The sequence below is a fragment of the Bacillus rossius genome, chromosome 1 (assembly GCF_032445375.1).
Source record: "Bacillus rossius redtenbacheri isolate Brsri chromosome 1, Brsri_v3, whole genome shotgun sequence".
NCBI classification, from domain to species: domain Eukaryota; kingdom Metazoa; phylum Arthropoda; class Insecta; order Phasmatodea; family Bacillidae; genus Bacillus; species Bacillus rossius.
This window is the reverse complement of record NC_086330.1, coordinates 366,622,691-366,638,561: the sequence shown is the minus strand read 5'-3', so window position 1 is coordinate 366,638,561 and position 15,871 is coordinate 366,622,691. Positions and strand designations below refer to the sequence as shown.

The window sequence follows — 15,871 nt, the reverse complement described above, 5'->3', positions numbered from 1 at the left end:
AAGGGACAACAAAATTATTTGATCGCTACAAGAGACATGAACATGTATTGAAAACAAGCATTTGCTCTAACAACAGAATCAAGAGCTAGAGGGAATATAAATTAACAGCAGCACTTATAAACAAACTAAATAAAATGAAAATTAAGATGAAATGTGCAGAGGAGAGCAGCTAGGTGGGGGAAGGGTAAGTGGAGGAGAATTTATAGTGATGAAAAGGGACGGTATAGTCCAACAGAAATGATGAAGGAAATGGGTTGGGAGAACCTAATGGACACAAGGCAGAGGTAAGTAAGGATGTACCAAGTGCTGAGCGGGATGGGAGGGTGGGGAGAGCTGGGGAGACGAGTTGTGATGGGGAAGCCAAGAAGTAGGCGGGAGAACATTAAGGAACTCTTTAAGGAATAAAGAAATACGGAAAGGGGTAAAAATGCTACAGTTGTAAGAACGATGGGGGATTGGAATGTGTTAGATGAGAATTGTGTATTTGCCAGTAGTGAGACTCAGTTCAGGAGAAGAATGAGAGGGAAGTAGGGTTAATGCTTGCTATAGGATGATTTAGCCATTCGCAGCGATAACTATAACAATAAAAAAAAACTTAATGTGCCCTACTTACAGCCCTACCAAATACATGGCTGTATGCACACAAACTTTGTTGAGTTAATAATAACGCGAGCTTTCCTACAAACCTGGTAAGCTCCAGTACAGAGAATGGCGTCCCTGCAGTCTGGTGGTTCACAAGAGATACATTTGAACTTGGGGAAGGCGAAAACATTGGATCTATGCTGAGCATCGAGTAAAGTCGCGTGCAGAGTTTCTTCTTCGCCTCCAGGTTCTGGAGGCTCCTCTAAATCAGGTGGCCTGTCGCTCTCGTGAAGGAAGAATTTATCAAGTAACTCCCCAGTGGGTTTTGTCAAACCACCTGAAAAAAAAAAAAAAAAACATTATAGGCATATTCATAATTTGCTTCCAGCATACCCGAAACATCTTCATGAAATGTCACCCCACGCTCATTAAAATACATAATTAACACACTACTGCATAATACTCACCCATACATACATTACACATAGAAATAAACAGTAAACAAAATTCACTTCTCCTAATCGCCATATTGTTTCGGCCATCACTAATCAGAATAAAAAGTAAACAAAGAAGCATAACACAAAAAGAAACGAGATAAATTGGTTACAAATATAATATGGCACATAAAATTCTCAAATATTAAGTTAATTTAATATAAATTAAATCAATACTGTATTTAAAATAAATTCTTCACCAAACATTGTTTTCATTAGGCTACATTTATGGCCATGAACCTTAAATTATACAGCCATAAATATTTTACAAATATTTTTACTTTGCCCACTAGGAGACATAACTGATAGACCCTTTTACAGCTCAATGAGATTTCGCATCAACCTGTAAACTAATTTATATCGAATACCATACCATACCATACCATACCATACCATTTTTCATAACGTTACCAAGATGGCTTCACAACATAATTTCCTCGCCTACTTTCTTTCGGGTCAAACGTGGAAATATGGGGATTTGTGGCGGGAAAACATTTTATTCCCCATTTTTCACTTTTGTAATTTTCTTCTAATTACTGTTTTCCGGTATTTGTAACAATAATATAATCCCCTACCCTACTTATATAATATTACGATATCTAAATAGATTTCCTTGAAACTGAGTATCAAATAAATATTTCTATCGATAGTTGTTTTAAAATGTAAAACTATCCTCCAGGAATTTCAGCCGGTGACAGTATAAAATGGAAAGCGGCCGTAAATTTGTTATTGTTTTTTTTTTCTATTATTGCTATATTGTTAATATTTTGTGTTACAGTATGTCGATTTCACTACATTCAATGCTTGGTTTGTTATTAAATTAATGCAGGGATTGTATTATTTGGCTAACACACTCATAATGTAAGTAAAATACTAGTTTATTAAATAGGTTATGTTGAATTGTCAGGGCAGAGTACCAGAGCAATGGAAGTAGGCCATACTGATAGCCTCTTTGGGAGAGAGGGGTCATGTCAGTCTGATGTTATTAGAGTTTGATGAAGAAAGGACTTACTAGATACCAAGAAATTAAAAAATAAATTTAAAAAAAACAATGGATTTAGTGTATTATATGTAATTAATGTATGTAAGTAATGCAATTGGTAACGACCAAATATCAATTAAAATGCTGGAAATTGTTTTACCTTTTGTAGTCCCTTCTAGTATGTACTGGAGAAAACAGGAGGCAACCAAATAAATAAAAAAATAAAATAAACATATTTTTAACGTATCCTTTACAATAGGTAAATACCCGACAGAATGGAAGTATTCACACATAAAGCCCATACCAAAAATTAAGTCTCTTGAGACAGCTAAAGATTTTCGCCCTATAAGCATCTTACCAACTGTCTCTAAAGCCTTTGAACACCTGGGGCACAAGCAAACCTATGATTACCTTTTACAGAGAAATTTTTTAGATACCTTCCAATCAGGATTTAGATCCGGCCACAGTACCACTACTGCCCTCATTAATGTTACTGATAGCATACGTCATGCTATTGATAGGCGTGAAATAACGATCCTAACGTTGCTTGACTTTAGTAAAGCGTTTGATTCAGTAGATCACAATCTTATTGTGCGAAAAATGTCAATTCAATATAAGTTTTCTCATAGTGTTTTTGCATGGTTCAGTTCCTACCTAGGTGGTCGTTACCAACGTGTAGTTCTCAATACCGAAGTATCCACGTGGCTCCCGATAGTAGCAGGTGTTCCTCAGGGTTCAATTCTTGGGCCACTTTTATTTACTATATTCATAAATGATCTACCTAAATGCCTAAAACACTGCCAATACCACATGCATGCCGATGATGTGCAAATATATATTCACGCAAATGCAACCAATATCAATCAGTCAATTTGTTCTGTCAATGATGATCTCGATTCTGTTTCTAAGTGGGCAAAAGTTAATAAACTCAAGCTGAATGCAAATAAAACCCAAGCAATATTAATTGGTTCTCCTCATAAGCTATCTGAATTAATTCCTAACAAATGCTGTCACTTAACGCTCCAAGGAGTTGATATTCAGTTTTCTAACGTCATAAGAAATCTGGGAGTCCTGATAAACACAACCTTAACCTGGAGGGAGCAGATAATGCAAATATGGAAGAAGGTACATTTTTCCCTTCACTGCTTACGACGGTTAAAAAATTTGCTTCCACTTAGTATTAAAACCATGCTTGTTCAAACATTAATTATGCCTCACTTTGATTACTGCGATGTCCTCTTTCCTGATCTAACTGATAAACTAGCTAAGCGACTACAGAAGCTCCAAAACTGCTGCGTAAGATACATTTTTTAACCTTAAATTACGTGATCATATAACCCAGTACTATCAGCAGCTAAAATGGCTCACTCTTGCACAAAGATGCAAAATGCTTATAAGGTGCTGCAGCAGGTATCACCTCATTATATGTCAGCCAGTATTAATTAGGTACCTACATAGTTACCATAGCCATGACACGCGATCCACACGCAACCCAATGCTATCTATCCCAGTGCACTCATCCAAATGTCTGTCGGGATTTTTTGCAACCGCGAGTAGCAGGCTCTGGAATAAATTAGACCAAGCGATAAGGCAAACAAAAAATTTAGCTTCCTTTAAGTACAGGCTGAAAAAACATCTTTGTTACAACTGCTTACCATGACCACTTCACTGCTACCCTACTGCTTGATTCTGTGTGTGAATGTGCGAGTGACTGATTTTAATGTATTAGCACCTTTTTTTTCTTTCAGGTTTTGATACTATTTGCTGTATGTTTAATTACTTTCCTTTTTATGTATTCTATGCTTAGTTTTTAATTACTTAAAATTAGTTATGGTTGAATCTTTTGTAATAGTTAATATTTGAACATTAAGTTAAAATTTTAATTTGTTCTTTTAATATTTAGTCAACATCTGCTTATATCATGCTTAATTTTTAATATTCAACTCTTTGATGTAATTGCTCGCCACCAGTAAAGATGATAAATAAATAAATAAATAAATAAATAAATAAACAAACAAAACATATTACTATTGTTCTGCGACGTAAACAAGGGGGAGAATATGAAATGTCATGATATCCAGGAAAAAAAAAATTATATATATAATTCTAGAATTGAAATACTCAAAGAAAGTTAATCAAACAACAATAAGTTGGCCTAAATTTTAAAGTGAGAGTACATAAAAAATAATCCTGAAATATATAGTTCTTTATTACTTGGCATTTATGTAATAATTCTGTAAAACAATTTTCTGATATTTCAATTAATTTACCAGTATTTTACTTTGTGTTAAGGGGGTGTTAGGTTAACAACATTTTAAATACCTACTGTAAAATCATGTAGATGGTTGGTTAAGAATTACCAGGAAATTTTTTTTAATTTTTGGGATTTCTAGAACTGTGTTACGTAAACACTCAATAAATAAATACTTTTGTCATGTAGAAATAATAAGTACCTACATTTTTTTTTCTGAAGAGAACATTGAAGTATAATAAATGGTTTATTACCTGTGAATGTTGTTGAATTGCAGCTCCGGGAAGTAAGTCAAATAATAAATAAGTAAAAATTTGTTTGGATCAGCTACACTAATAATACATACTTAAAATCATTATTAATTTGTAATTTACATGTTATTAATATTACATGCTGATTTAACCTAACCAAAAGTTCTTTGAAGTTACTTTGTGCAGTTATTTCCAGAAGTTGCGAATGAAACATTTTCAAGTTAAAAATCACTTGCCATCTTTTACTCTCCCTTTAATAAAAAAAAAGATAGTGGTATAAGGTCTGGATACCGATAAAATGTATTCAGTTCATATATCCCACTTAGTTCTAATAATACATTACTTTTAACATTTACAGAATTACCTATTTTAGATTTAGTTAACCTATCTTTAACTAGGTAACCAATATTTAAAATAGTTAATTACTAGGAAAGTAGTTGACATATATAGCAATTCCTCTTTACATAATTATTACAAAAAAGATCAGAATGTAAAAAAATTAACATTTTTTTATTTGTATTTTTCTATTTTAAAAATTACCCAACAATAAAATATGTATATATATTACAGAATATGTAATAAATTCTTTGTTATTTCACAGTTTTGCATTATGGGCAGTTTTTTTACTTGAATTTTCATATTCCAGACTTTTTGATTGTTAATAAATTATACATTTTTTCATATTTGTATTTATCATCATGGTCATGAAATGTGCTGGTCATACCAACTTGTAGCAATATATTTAAGATAATTTGAAATTATTATAATATATGCTATTGCTAACTAATCATTTCTCTTCTTTCATACTGATTATTTGTAATTGTTTAAATTTTTGGTTATTTTTTGCAAAATATTTTTGTTATAAAATTAATTAGAATTCAGTCTGAAATAAAAATGAATTTTCTAAACAATCAGTAAGTAATGTTATAATGCTTTGAACATATTTTTAATGTGGTTTTCTTGAACTAAAAATCTTTTGTCGTCAATTAAGTACTGGGACAACCACTTGAATTACCTTTGACGCCGTCCCCGCTACCTCTGAGTATTTAGACGTGATTTTGTTCAGTTCGTGATCTCAGGGAAGGTTCGGCCTTGTGGCTAGAGGTAGGGGTCAACGCAGTAGGGCCCCCCGAGCTGTTGAGGCCACTCGGGACGCCTGAATAATAACACAAAACTTCTTCAGATAGTTCGTGAATTTAATACAGCACAGCCCAATACATGGTGCTGCCCGTTCTGGCCGTAACGGTTTGCCCGACGCGACTAGTCACACGCGCAGCTCACTTCCTCAGTGGCGGCTCACGATTCTTATGCGCGTGAGGGGCAGACTCGTTTACGTGATGCGAAAGTTACAAAAGACACTCTGACATGGCACACGATATTTTGAAGCACAATACACTACACTAATACCTAGCTCTGGATTAAGTTTGGTGGCGCACTGCCGTACGACGGTGATACATAAGCCCTGACATGACGAATTACACTTAGGCGAACAACTATTCCACTAATACATTACACTTGATAAACTGGGCTAGCAGCACGTAGGCCCGTGTCTCCGGCGACTCTACGTGGTGTCTAGGTGTGTCCCAGGGACTGAATCGTTATTAAGTCTGATAGCACGTGTCGCCTGCTGGCTGCCCCGTGCGGGCCAAAACTAAATAGCCGGTAGGCTAGGTTGGGCGTGAAGCGCCGACGTGAAACCACATAATATCCCCACAGTACTTACGTATGACGTGGCACACTCATCTTGAGCACTGATTGAATTAAGTTAAGTACCTCATGGTAAATTTAGGCCGACCGCGGAACTGTACAAAAGGTTGAAAAGAAATTACACTATGGAAAACTACATGTCGGTGAATGCAAAGTTTGAAGGTTCCGCGTTGCGCGCAGGCTGCCGGCCTGGTTGAGCTCTCGAAGGACACTAGCGGTGTCGCCGCGCGCGACCCCCCTCCCCCGCCAGCCCTCCCGCGGAAACGTGTGAATTTCGCGGGAAACTGAACCGGCCAGGTTCGGGACAAATCGCACATTGAAACATGATTTTGCAAAGACTTAATTATTAATTAATAAAAAATAATGTTTAATAAAATCCTGTGGAAAAACATAATTATAACAATTTGTTGTAGTGCGGCGGAAGGATATGCCACACCCGGCCGGATCCTTGCGCCGGTGTAGCACTCGTTGTATGGCGTTCGCCTCGTCGCACGAACTGCACTTTGCTGCGCGCACGGGCGCGTTCGGTGCACACGCTTTTGCGAGACGTTGATGAGGCATAGCGGTCTATGCGACAGAGGAGCATTGGCGGTCGGCGTCACCTTGCTCTACCTTCACACTAACAACACATGAAATACCAAGATCCATGTGTAGTTGCACCTCATGCAAGAATCACTGTTAACTACAGCATTGCCCAAGAAAACGATTCAGAATCTAACAAACAAGAACACAAGCATAAAAATGACAAGAAATCACTTTTTTCGGAGGCACTTTAAATTAATATTATTATGGTACAGTCAGCAGTTAACGTTCGAGGGAAAAAAATATATGATGCACCATGATTTCATTGAATTATTCAAACAATTGTGTAATATAAAAAAAAAATGCTAAAACATACAAAATTCTTAACAATACACATCATACATAATGCAATGGGGGAGACTCATAGACAATCTGTGATGATGGAGAAGCTTGGTTTGGACACACTACAAAGAAGGAGGAAAGTAGAAAGATTGAAGATTGGTAAAGTTTTTTAAGGATGAAAAGGGGGTGTAGGGGCTGGGGAAAGCTGGGAGGTGTATAGGTATAGAGGGATGGAGGGATCTCAAGTGAAAGATCCAGAGGGAGAGTGGAGGCGAACGGAAAGCGGGAAGCAAGAATTCCTGGTGAGGACGGGGCGGGAGTGGGATGGGCTTGAAGGGAAGGGAGTGGAATGGGTTTGAAGGGAAGATACTGGATGTGTGAATGAGGGAATTAGGGTGGGGGGGGACTCCTTGCCACAGGCCGGTAGCCCAATCGCACGTTTATCAAATCAATATCAGTCGAGACGGCCACATTCAAATTATTTTGGGTGGATTCCTGCAGTTGACGTTGGCACAAGTGTACATTACAGTGCTGCTGGCAGTTTTAATTCAGTCAGATTTTATTGTTACTGTCAGTTTTCATTTCAGTAGTGTTTTTTTTTTGTTTTTTTTTTTTTTATGTGGCTTATATGGCACGTTTGAAATTGCTGTTAAAACTATATCAGCGTGATCACATTCTGGAAAGTCAGGGAGGTCGGAAGTGGTAAGGAAAAGTCAGGGAATTTACTTGAAATCCTGGGGGAAGTCATGGAAATTCCCCAAATGCTCCAGTCTTCACCTAGACTGTGATAAAAATAAATGTCAAATAGTGTTTTATTACATAGTCATAGACACTTTAAAATGGCATGAGCAAGGTTCTGTTTTAATTTTAATTTTTTTAATATAATTTTGGACTAACTCTGGCTGTTCATTCATTAGTTCTTATGGTAATCTTCAAAATAGCTGAATTATTTAAAAAAAAAAAATCAGGGAAATGGAAATTTTTGTTTATGGAAAGTCAAGGAATAATCTGGAAAATTTTATTGCAGATTTGTGTGGACATTCTGTATAGCGACATTTATAATCTGACATATCTCTAATCGGGAATGCTCTTTGTCTCGAACAGGCTGTATTAAAGAGCCGTCACTGTTTAAACTGCACATCTACAACCTAAATCAAAATTTCAGCGTGACCAGTCAGTCTCCCCTATAATGCGACAAGATGAAAAAGAGCCTTCTCAGATATCACTCTGCGCTACAACTGTCTTCCCCTCTTGCAGTACGGTACAAGGGGTGTCTGGTCTAACTGTTGCACTTGAGCCTGTCTTACACAAGCAGCAACACTGTAACTCATGAATCAGTTCAAACAGTTTCATGTCCCTCATGACTACACGTTATTTTTTATCTTTAATTTGATAATTTGAATCAGCTCGAGAATCAGCTAGCTCTCGACCACATTGCTAAAGAGTTTATAAAACTTAAAAAACACTTACAGGTAGCAAAGTGTTTCAATTGAGTGTGAAGTATTTTCTTGCCTGTCCGTCGCTTTTTATCGTGTTAAAGAATTTTCGAATACCCGCCAATTTATGATCTTTCTACTGCATATAATTTTATCTAGTTGATGTTATTAGTTTTATTTTTAATGATTTAGTGCTTTAATTTTGTTACGTTGCAATGTATGTCTAGTTCCGTATATACCCTTTTGGTTTTCATGCTAGCAATATGATCCATTAAATGTAATGGATACATAATAAAAACTAATAACTCTACTGATAGGAGTGGTAGAGGATTGCAAGAGATTTTGTGGACTGAAAGAAGGAAGCCTTTCCGGTATATCTGATTTTTGCTAATTGGCTCGCTGAGCACTGAGGGTTGATGACTCGCACAGGCCAGTAAGGTTAACTCCTGGTGAAGATCACAACTCGAAGCGAACGCTGGTCACCAGAAATCCTGACAAACAATATACATTATTATTGTTATGTGTGATTATAACTGCGAACATGTACAGGGTTGTCTGAGTCACACAACCTTGTAATTGCATACTAAATTCCAATTTTCATGAAAACACTTCTCATCAAAATTATTAAAGAGCATAAACATTTCACGTTTGAACTAAAAAGAAACACTTGATTTGGCACAGTTTCTGGTCTGTAATGGAAATTTTATCAGCTTACAGTTTCTTATACGTACTGTTGACTTACCGAGATGCCACCTTTGCAGCTCAGGGCTCTCGGCAGAATGCAGCCTGGCGCAGGAACCAGAGATTGTGGTCACGTGACGGTTTCCCCAGTTACCGGCCTGCAGTTTGTGGGTCAGAGTTCCGACCAGTCGTTTTATTTTGAAGGTTTTACGTTGCAGGGTTACACACAGAGACTTAAAGGTGGCGAGACGTCCCAAGACCATTGGTAGCACCAGACCGTGAGAGGCCCGTATACTGGAGAGGAATCCAGCAGATGGGGCTGGGGGTTATGCAACATCCCCCAGGAAAACAATGTTTTCAAGCCAGCTTGAAACTTAAATTTCATCAATTTTTTTGGTCATTTATCTTTGATAATTTTTATGAACAGGAGGCATACATATAAAATCATTTCGGAGGAGGGGGAGATAAGATTTGTTTTTCAGATTTTGGGGGGAGGTGGGGGTGGTTGTATCCCCCCCCCCCCCTCCACCGGCCTATGCCCCTGATAATGAACAGGGGTCTAGAATTGAATGATGAAAGGTTTGAAGCCGCAGTTAGTCGCGGCTCGCCTGGCCATAGAGCCACCCCTGATGTATGTGGGTACCAGCTCTGTGCCGATATGTTGGGGTAGTGTCGAGTGAGCATGATGCCTCTGCAATCACAACCACAGAAGACTTGGAGGATTGGGGACAAGTTGGAACGGCACGTGGTAGGCCTAGTTATTGAGGCAAGAGGGTCGGCAAGGAGAAGAATTAAAATGAAAGCATGTACTGCGGGTTTAGTGTTGGGTGTTTCCTCACGATAAGATGAAAGCCCAATTTATTGATGAAATAGTTTGGATGTCCACATTCTGGAAAATTGGAAAACCTGGGGAATACAGGGTAACTATAATTGGTCAGGGAATTTATTTAAATTCTGGAAAAGGTATTTGAAATTTTTAAGTGATTGAGGGCCTAAGTATTTTGAAGGGACTTTGAAATCTTTATTTGTGCATAGTAATACTATAAAATGGTGGATGCAAGGTTGTGTTTATGTTTGATATATATATATATATATATATATATATATATATATATATATATATATATATATATATATATATATATATATATATATATATATATATATATATATATATATATATATATATATATATATATATATATATATATATATATATATATATATATAGAGTTTCAAATTAAGTATAGGGTCATTCCATTTGAAATCAACCAGAGGCCTTAACCTCTACACCTTAGTTTTTCATATTTTTTTGTATATTGGTAATATCAACTAAATACATTATAAATCTATTTTTTTCTTAATTTTTTTCGAGTAGTTTTTTTTGTATAAATTTTTGAAAATTGCAAAAATAGCCAATTTTATCAATGTTTTGGATCACTCAAATACTTGTAGGTTTCCAACTAATGGTGCTAGAAGGCTGTTTGACAGCTGATTTTAAAGGTCATTGAATGGGCTTCAATTTGATATGTAACATGACCAACTTCGGAAAAGAAAATAATTTTTATTTGTTTTCAAAATTTTTAATATTGAATTTCTTAAAAACATCATTTACAATTTTTTTTAAAAAAAAGTATGTCATTCCTACATATATTGGTTAGATTTGTGCCAAATTTCAAGGTGGAGAATCAATGGGATCATGAGTAAATAAAAATGAGAAGTTTAGTAGATGCTTAAGGGGCATGGTAGATAAATAAATGCTTTAAGCGTCAGTTGGACGTTATGGGTTTTTGGAAGACAACATTGAAAATCTGCAAAACAACAATCCTACATAATGTTATTTGCCAACTTTATTACCAGACGTCCTAAAAAGACAATTCTCGAGCGTTGTTTCTTCCGCAGCAATTAAATGTTCGAAATTACCAAGGCAGAAGTTTTGGCTTCAAGTAATCTTCAGTTTTTAATTAATGCATTTAGCTCTGGTTTTGATACCATGCCGCCTTAAGAAATAGTTGCAGCAAGGAAGAGTAGCATAATTTTACATCAAATTTTTACTTAGTAAAGTATTCAAATTTTATTGTTATAGACTAAAAATTTTTTACAAATTATAAAACACGGATAACAAATCTTACCTTACATTCATCCAGTGTTCTTTGATTAAACATTTGTTCAATTTGATAATACAAAGCACGTGATCTTGCTGAACAGATGTAGCCTAAGTTCAAAGCACGTGATCTTGCTGAAAGGATGTAGCTTAAGTTATAACTGACAAAACATGTTACTGTGAAATACGATAACTTTTGGTGGCTTGCATGTATATTGGCAAAAAATAATGAGAATAATGAAGTTAAAGTCAGTTTTTTTACATCCCAAAGGACCTGCTGCTTCCTTTTTTTATCCAACACCAAGAGCTGATATACTAGACATTAGAACTGAAGATCTTCTTAAAAAGGTTGAACCTTGTACAGCAACTGGGAGAACTTTTACACTCACTAAAGAAGAGATTGTAGAGACATCACACCTGCTTGATTGAAGTATGCCACAACCTAAGTGAAAACTGTAAATAATTAAATATATACTAAACAGATTTTTTTCATGAGCAATTATATGTTTTGTCAGTTATAACTTAAGCTACATCCTTTCAGCAAGATAATTTGCTTTGAACTTAGGCTACATCTGTTCAGCAAGATCACGTGCTTTGTATTATCAAATTGATCAAATGTTTAATCAAAGAACACTGGATGAATGTAAGGTAAGATTTGTTATCCGTGTTTTATAATTTGTAAAAATCTTTAGTCTATAACAATAAAATTTGAATACTTTACTAAGTAAAAATTTGATGTAAAATTATGCTACTCTTCCTTGCTGCAACTATTTCTTAAGGCGGCATGGTATCTAAACCAGAGCTAAATGCATTAATTAAAAACTGAAGATTACTTGAAGCCAAAACTTCTGCCTTGGTAATTTCGAACATTTAATTGCTGCGGAAGAAACAACGCTCGAGAATTGTCTTTTTAGGACGTCTGGTAATAAAGTTGGCAAATAACATTATGTAGGATTGTTGTTTTGCAGTTTTTGAATGTTGTCTTCCAAAAACCCATAACGTCCAACTGACGCTTAAAGCATTTATTTATCTACCATGCCCCCTTAAGCATCTACTAAACTTCTCATTTTTATTTACTCATGATCCCATTGATTCTCCACCTTGAAATTTGGCACAAATCTAACCAATATATGTAGGAATAACATACTTTTTTTTTAAAAAAAAATTGTAAATATGTAGTGTGTTTTAGAAATTCAATATTAAAAATTTTGAAAACAAATTAAAATTATTTTCTTTTCCAAAGTTGGTCATGTTACATATCAAATTGAAGCCCATTCAATGACCTTTAAAATGAGCTGTCAAACAGCCTTCTAGCACCATTAGTTGGAAACCTACAAGTATTTGAGTGATCCAAAACATTGATGAAATTGGCTATTTTTGCAATTTTCAAAAATTTATACAAAAAAAAACTACTCGAAAAAAAATTAAGAAAAAATAGATTTATAATGTATTTAGTTGATATTACCAATATACAAAAAAATATGAAAATCTGAAACATGAAGTTTCTAAATTAATTTTTCATTGGTTGATTTGATATGGAATGACTCTATAATGATTGTAATCCTAGGAAAGTTTGCATGGTGGCGAGTGGATTTTCTTTATTTTATTCAGAAAATTACAACATAGGTAAATTATTTCATAAATATCAGCGAGGGAAAGTCGAATTCTTGGTCGAGGGAAGTCATAGAAATTTTATTACAGTTTTGTTTGGGCACCCATATGGTGCACAATTATTTTCCAAACCTTGTTAATTTTACATTTCAAAATTTTTTAGTGTTAATAAGGTTTAGAAAAGTCTAGAAAATGATGATGTGTAAACATAACAATGTTAAATGGAATGTTAGATTGTCCAGAAATCTAATTGTCATAGCCCTCTACCCCATCTAAGTAGGAGACATTTAGATATTGATCTCATTAATTGTAAAATTACCCCTTAGATTTTCAATTCAGGTGAAGTTGTAACCTTAAATAATTACATCGGTGGTGCCCAGAGTCATCACGGATGCCTGCAAACACTCGCACTCATTTTTAATTCATCGTTATTCAGCTTGACGTAAGTCACAGTTGTTGGGCAGGAGAGGTGGTGGTATACATGGGGATCATTTGTTCATTTACTCAAGAGGATTTTAGTTACGTGGAGAGCTGTGGAGGTAGGGATCCATGTGCTGTTGCACTCCACAAATACAGCTTATCGTCAGAGCTCTTCCCACCATCAGGTTTCCTAAATGCTGTAAGATTTAAGAAGTTTTCCTTTTGGGAAACACTTAATGGAACATAGTTAGTGTACTTAAATCAATACTCTTTTGAACTGTTTTATGTATTTTAATATGTAAAATGCATTTTCTTGGCTTCTGGGTGTAGGCCGTGTCAGGTAATTGTCTTGCGACGTTTCAGCAGTCATTGCAGCTGCCATCATCAGGTAGACTAAGTCTGACTACTAAGTCTGACTTACTGAGTCTGACTTAGTCTACCTGATGATGGCAGCTGCAATGACTGCCGAAACGTCGCAAGACAATTACCTGACACTGCCTACACCCGGAAGCCAAGAAAATGTAGACAGTGGCCGTGAAAGCCTGCGATCTTTATTGATATGTAAAATCTTCATCTGTATTGCAGGTTGTGCATTATCCATTACTAATCCAACATACAACCATCAATTTTTTTGATGACAACTGAGTGGGAAAAATCTTCAACATTACTGTTACTATAAAAAAAAAAGTAATATTTAAAAAAAAAAATTCTATACGTAGCATAGCTGTTAAATAGTGTGGGGTCTTTCCGTTTCACTTTAATGTGTTGTGTGCAGCGTTTAATGTACTTTGTCAATTTTCCGAGTTTTGTTTCGCAAACGATGTATTCCGAGTCTTCTCATATCGCCCACAGCTCTCTCTGGGTGCTGCACGGTGTTCTCTTCCGCAGGTCCGCTCGATTCCTGGCCAAGAAGTACGGCGAGGAGCAGCTGCGGTCCAAGGTGTCGGCGCAGCCGTGCTACCTGCGCTTCTTCAACAGCACGGAGCACAGCGTCTTCCTGCTGTGGGCGGACTACAAGGGCCGCCTGCTCGTGTACCGCGTCCTGCCCCCCTCCTCCCACTGCGACGTCAACACGTACGCCACGCACCCGTGGCTGTTCCTGCGGTTCCCGACGTTCGACCCGATGGTGGTCGACCGCGAGGAGGTGTACTTCGTGCCGGAGCCGTGCGGCCGCCAGTCGACCGCCAGCGACCGCACGGAGGTGTTCATCACCAACCCGCTCCTCTCGCTGCGGCGGCTGGCGCTCAGGTCGGTCCGGAACGCGCTCTCGTCGGCGAGGGGCGTCGCCTTGCTGGAGCTGCCCCGGGGCCTGCAGCGCGAGCTTGCGCAGTTGCTGGAGGAGGACCGGGAGAGGAGGCGGGACCTCGGGCTGTTGCGCTGACGCGGGCACGCGAGCGTGTCTGTCTTCGCTTCGCTTCTTCGTGAAAGGAAACTTTGCTCAAGTGTGCGATGCACGAACTATGGAGTAGTGCTGAAGAAATATGTCACATTGAGGTGTTTCCAAACGGTTCATTTCGAACGAAGACATTGTGGTGATCAAGGGTATGTATGTTAATGCTAACTAAAGACAATATATGCATGTGGAACTTGAACTGAACATGTCAGTGCGTAATTATTGAAACATGTTACAGTTGAGATTGCTTGCCATTCAACTAAACGTGCAGTGGATGTGGTTTCAAATGACGTCTAATTCGTGCTGTTAAGAGTCATCCGATAGGCGGGGTTTATATCAAATAATTGTACACTTCCCTAAAGTAAGTTGATGTAATGTGTAGCAGTGTGATACTTCCTATACCTACTAATATAAACTACTGTGGAATGTTACAAACATTGTTTTAATAAAAAAAAATTGTTTATTTAAATGTGTATTATTTGGTGCCTTCTTTCTACAGATAAAACCTTGCAAACAGATGTAAGCTTAACTGTTTGATTGGACATGTTTACTTGAACTACTTAATTCACACAAAGTAGTTTAGCACTTTGGTAACTTTACATGACAGCGACCAAGCAACCTCCACAATAACACAGTGAAACCACCAAAAACTAATTGTTGGGGTTCTTTCATCACAATGGAATTGTGGTAGGTCATGTCACCTGAATGAATTTATGAACATTATGGTTACAGTAATAGCAAAATGGTAACACTTTATTTACATCTATAATTTGGTCTATTGGACTGTTATTTGATTCTTGATGTTGATAGAAATGTTTACTTATCACGAGATTAGACCTAAACACTGGCTCTTTTATTAATGAGTATCTTAATGAAATAATTTTTAAAAAACCATAGTTATCAATAAATTAACAACTCTTGATAGTATATTACTCTATAAAAAAAACTGTTTTAAGAAATTTTATTGAAACAATTTATATATTTTTTCAAACATTGATAATTATCTTTATAAATAAATACATTTGTAAATATTGTTTTATTTATTTATTTACATTTGTACCATGCACACCAATAGTCAAAAGACTTCTAAAGTAG

General features: G+C 36.4%; 2 protein-coding genes across 2 annotated transcripts in view; one reads left to right on the top strand and one right to left on the bottom strand.

Annotated features, from left to right (window-relative positions):
- LOC134528398 (activin receptor type-1) overlaps nt 1-1,156 on the bottom strand; it is a 42,403-nt gene extending 41,247 nt beyond the window's left edge. Inside the window, exons 1-2 of the mRNA XM_063361997.1 lie at nt 1,050-1,156; nt 687-919 (exon numbers count right to left, since the gene is read on the bottom strand). Coding sequence (XP_063218067.1) covers nt 687-919; nt 1,050-1,110 — 294 coding nt within the window. The 5' untranslated portion in view covers nt 1,111-1,156. The remainder of the gene's footprint in view (nt 1-686; nt 920-1,049) is intronic.
- A 633-nt stretch (nt 1,157-1,789) lies between these two features.
- LOC134530557 (von Hippel-Lindau disease tumor suppressor-like) lies at nt 1,790-15,246 on the top strand. Its single transcript, XM_063365487.1, has 2 exons — nt 1,790-1,937; nt 14,272-15,246. The coding sequence occupies exons 1-2, from the start codon at nt 1,900-1,902 to the stop codon at nt 14,762-14,764; spliced, it is 531 nt and encodes a 176-aa protein (XP_063221557.1). The 5' UTR covers nt 1,790-1,899; the 3' UTR covers nt 14,765-15,246.
- Nucleotides 15,247-15,871: the final 625 nt, after the last annotated feature.

Bases quoted from the DNA above. Each gene is read 5' to 3' on its own strand.
- LOC134530557 (XM_063365487.1), top strand. From the start codon at position 1,900: ATGCAGGGATTGTATTATTTGGCTAACACACTCATAAT. The intron at 1,938-14,271 runs GTAAGTAAAATA...TCTCTTCCGCAG, and splicing joins TTGGCTAACACACTCATAAT to GTCCGCTCGATTCCTGGCCA.